The 5,000-nt window shown below is 49.7% G+C and overlaps 1 protein-coding gene across 7 annotated transcripts in view; it reads right to left on the bottom strand.

Moving 5' to 3' along the window:
- mllt10 (MLLT10 histone lysine methyltransferase DOT1L cofactor) overlaps positions 1 to 5,000 on the bottom strand; it is a 102,098-nt gene that overhangs the window by 11,526 nt on the left and 85,572 nt on the right. For all 7 annotated transcript variants that reach the window (XM_063207358.1, XM_063207363.1, XM_063207362.1 and 4 more), the window contains one exon: positions 781 to 956. In XM_063207358.1, the coding sequence (XP_063063428.1) occupies positions 781 to 956 (176 nt within the window). The remainder of the gene's footprint in view (positions 1 to 780; positions 957 to 5,000) is intronic.

Consider the following 5,000-nt stretch of genomic DNA (forward strand, 5'->3'; position numbering starts at 1 on the left):
ACACACACACACACACACATATACACACACGTGCACAGCACACACAAACAAACGCAAACGCACACGCACATGCACACGCACACACACTATTTTATTGAAGCCTCTCCACAAGTTGCTTAATGAGGCAAGGTGACCTGATTGGGATTTCATTTTTGGGGGTAACTTTGAGGACTCGGGGGGACAGGGTGTGTGTGTGTGTGTGTGTGTGTGTGTGTGTGTGTGTGCGTGCGTGCAAGAGTGTGTGTGTGTGTGTGTGTGTGTGTGTGTGTGTGTCTGTGAGTGTGTGTGTGTAGGCAGGTCTCCTGATCCCATGTGCTCTACAGATATGCTGCTGGACCAAAGAGGAAAATAGGGCATCAGCTTTTTCCCCTACAGCCATGGAGATGACACACACACGCCAGCACACACACGCCAGCACACACACACACACACACACACACACACACACACACACACACACACACACACACACACACACACACACACACACACACACACACACACACACGTGCAAACCACACCAGCACACACACACACACACACACACACACACACACACACACACACACACACACACACACACACACACACACACACACACACACACACACACACACACACACTAATATACCAGCATAAACGTATACACTTGTTTTGTCTGTGTGTTTGTCTTTTTCTATCATGACTGAGTGTGTGTGTGGGTGCGCGCACGTGCTTGTATGTGTGTGTGTATATATGTTTGTGTTTGTGCATGCATGAGCGCATGCGTGTCTCTCTCACCATCTCCCTGAGCCCCGTGCTGGAGTAGGAACTGCTGCCCGTCGCTCCACTGCCTCTCCAGCAGCTGCTGCAGACTCGTGGCCACCGGGGGCAGCACCGAGTCAGACGGACCCAGAGCCCCCCCTGAAGACGACGACGCATCATAACGGATATGCAGACCACCTACCAGGGGAGAGCTGTGGAGAGGGAGAGAGAGAGAGAGAGAGAGAGAGAGAGAGAGAGAGAGAGAGAGAGAGAGAGAGAGAGAGAGAGAGAGAGAGAGAGAGAGAGAGAGAGAGAGAGAGCACACATACATTTTAATTTCTTCACTGTGTCCACTTCACAACAAAAATACACATTTGAGTCAAAATGATAATAATCGTAGTAGCTCTCTCTAGCCAGGAGAGAAAACACAGATGTACAGACAGACAGACAGATACATTCAAAGTTAGCAATTAACACATTCTCCTCTGAGTATGCGTAGTCACTCCAAGAGTACCCTGGCTCATCACAACACATCACACAGACGCACACACACACACACACACAGAGCTACAGTGGTTTATTGTAGTGCTACTGACTTCACTCATGCAGATGCACACAAGCCGTTACAGACAGACACACAGACAGGCACGTGCGCACACATTGACTAAGACATGCTTGCAGATTCAGACTTAAGACTTAAGTCTCTCTCACACACACACACACACACACACACACACACACACACACACACACACACACACACACACACACACACACACACACACACACACACACACACACACACACACACACACACACACACACACACACACACACACACACACACAGACCCATAAATGCTCTCTATCAATCCCTGCGCAGCCATCCTCCTTCCAGTGGCACTAAAGTGTAAACACTGGCATAAACAGAGGAAGAGCGGTGTGCCACCATGTCATAACCCCCCCTCACACATAAACACCTGCACACGCGCACGCACACGGGCAGGCGCACGCACACACACAAAGTTGAAGGTGTGTTGCTGGTTGTAAATATGCGAGTTGGTGTGTTTGGACAGAAGCTGCTCTAGCGTGGTCGTGTGTGTGTGTGTGTGTGTGTGTGTGTGTGTGTGTGTGTGTGTGTGTGTGTGTGTGTGTGTGTGTGTGTGTGTGTGTGTGTGTGTGTGTGTGTGTGTGTGTGTGTGTGTGTGTGTGTGTACACACGTACTGCAACACACTCCATCAGCACAGCACACCGCCAGCAGACATCGCACACCACACACTCAACAGTGTTCCCATACACCCTTGTCAGAGTAGCACCATACACAGCGTACCCTCTCCCCTTTTCCCTTTTCTCCTCTCTCTCCTCTTCACTTCGGTTGTTCTGCACCACTCATCTTCACAGTTCCCTTCATTCCAGTTCACTTCTCTCCTCTCCTCTCCTTTTAGCAGCCACCCTTCACTCGTCCATGTGGGACTGAGAGTGAGTAAGTATCGCCACATAAATCTGCTTGTTGGGGGAGCGGGGCAAACGTAGAGAGTACGAAGGATGGACGCCAGGCGTTAACAGCACGGCTCCTCTCCTCTCCTCTCCACCTGTCCTCCTCTCTTCTCGCGTCTGCTGTACTCTCCTCCTCTCCTTTCCACTCTTCTCCTCTCCTCTTTCTCCCTCTGCTGTACTCTCTTCTGCTGGCCTTCTCTGCTCCTCATCTCTCCTCCACTCTTCTCTACAGTCATGTTCTGTTCTGCATCACACTTCGACCTTCTTCTCCTCTCTTCTCTCCTCTACTGTGCACATCCCTCTCTTCTCCACCTCTGTCTACGCTCCTGCTCTCCTGTTCTTCTCTTCCCTACCTCCTACTGCCACTAGCGCACGTGGGGGCTCTGAGTCTGTTTGTCAGCTTGGAGCAGGCTTCCCTCTTATTTACTTAGACTGTGAGGGTGCTGGGCCAAATGCTTAACTTTTTGCACCTTGTATATAGTGACTAGCAAAAGCACAAGGTATTTTATTTTAATAATTGGAGTGAATTGGAGTGTCACCACATAAATCTGTCAGGGAGTGGGGTGAGGAATGGAGCCCAAAATGCTTATGGGGAGCCCTACTCGAAGAGCCCTACTCTGCTCTCCTCTTCACCTCGCTCTTCTCTCCTCCTCTCTACCCCCCCCCCCCTACACCTTTCTATACTTGCCTCTTTTCCCCTCTTCTCTTCTTCCAACTGCTCGCTCCTCTCCTCTCTTCTTCACCCTGCTCTCTCCTCTCTTCCTTCACTCGTCTCTTCTCTTCTTCGCCCTGCTATCTCCTATCCTCTGCTCTCCTCTCCTTCACTCTTCTCCACCCTGCTCTCTCCTCTCTTCTCCTCCTTCACTCTTCTATCCCCTATTAGCAGTCTGCACCCACTGGCCCGTGTGGGGCTCAGAGTATCGCCACATAAATCTGACTGGTGGGGAGCAGATTGTGTGTGTGTGTGCGCGTGTGCGTGTGTGTGTGTGTGTGTGTGTGTGTGGGGAGAGGAATGGAGGCCAATCGCTTACGGGGAGCACGGATCAGTGGGAGGGGTGACACAACAGAGAGGTAAAGACCACGCACACGCACGCACGCACGCGCACGCACGCACACACACACACAACTGGATGGGACTATTTGACAGCATGTACACACATGCAATTACACATAGAGTACATGTACAGAAACAAAAACACACACATGCACACAGATGTATATACAAATAGAGATGCTGACACATCGACACAGACAGACACATCGACAGACAGACATCAACAAAGACAGATAGACAGACAGACACAGACACTATCTGGACTGACATGAAGGCTGGTATTTCTGGGAGCAACATTTTAACCATCGCATAACGTGAAACATTCCCCATCTCTTCCCCAACGTCCATTAGTGAAGGACGGCGGACCTTCTTATTTCAACAACATACAATCCACTCTTGCAATTTGAAAATGTAGAGCAGAGAAAACGGCTTAATCTATGCTTTCAAACATACAACAAAACATGTGGAACGCATGACTGTGCAAAAGAATGTTCATCTGTATGCATTCGCTTGAGACTCCAACTGAAAAAAAAGAGAAATTCCCCAACACAAGCCGCACACTGTTAAATGGGAAAAGCATTTGGCAGAGAATTAGAGGCAAATAAAATAAACCAGCGCTGTACTCTCCACATGCATTCCACAGCATTCCTCTCTGTGCAAGTGTGTGTGTGTGTGTGTGTGTGTGTGTGTGTGTGTGTGTGTGTGTGTGTGTGTGTGTGTGTGTGTGTGTGTGTGTGTGTGTGTGTGTGTGTGCAACCTATTAGGAAACTCAGGAGCTGCAGGAATGTGGGGGACGGAAAGAAGGGGGAAAAAAAGACGAAAAAAAAGAAAAGAGAGGAGAAAAAGAGAAGGAAATATGCAGCAGTGGAAGCCAGAGAAAAATCACAGACATTTTCGTTGCGAGCCAACAACACACTTTTTTAAAACAAACACACACACACACACACACACACACACACACACACACACACACACACACACACACACACACACACACACACACACACACACACACACACACACACACACACACACACACACACACACACACACACACACACACACACACACACACACACACACACACACACACACCTCCACACACCCCATGCAGGCTCCCTTTCAGGAATCCCCCTATCCCTCCAAAACATCAAACACAACGAGGGGGGTGGGGGGATGAGAAAAGAGAGAGCTATAAAGGAGGAGAGAGAGAGAGAGAGAGAGAGAGAGAGAGAGAGAGAGAGAGAGAGAGAGAGAGAGAGAGAGAGAGAGAGAGAGAGAGAGAGAGCTTTGTAGTGTGGATATGGGAAACAGCTGAGCTGCTGCTGCGTGTGTATGTGCATGTGTGCGTGCGTGTGTATGTGTGTGTGTGTGTGTGTGTGTGTGTGTGTGTGTGTGTGTGTGTGTGTGTGTGTGTGTGTGTGTGTGTGTGTGTTGAGCTGCTGCCCTGGCTCCAGGACAGAACGTGAGGGAGGCCAGAGAGAGGTAGTGCTGAGAGACAGAGAGGGGAGAGTATGAGTGAGGAAGAGAGGGAAAAGAAAGGAGGTGAAAGAGAAGAGGAAGAGGAAAGAATGAGGGAGAGGGGGATTCTCATTTCTTTCCTTCCCCCTTGTTCCTGCCGCATTTCTCCCTCGACCACACTCTCTGTCACACACACACACACACACACACACACACACACACACACACACACACACACACACAC

The sequence above is a fragment of the Engraulis encrasicolus genome, chromosome 9 (genome assembly GCF_034702125.1).
Source record: "Engraulis encrasicolus isolate BLACKSEA-1 chromosome 9, IST_EnEncr_1.0, whole genome shotgun sequence".
Classification (NCBI taxonomy): Eukaryota; Metazoa; Chordata; class Actinopteri; order Clupeiformes; family Engraulidae; genus Engraulis; species Engraulis encrasicolus.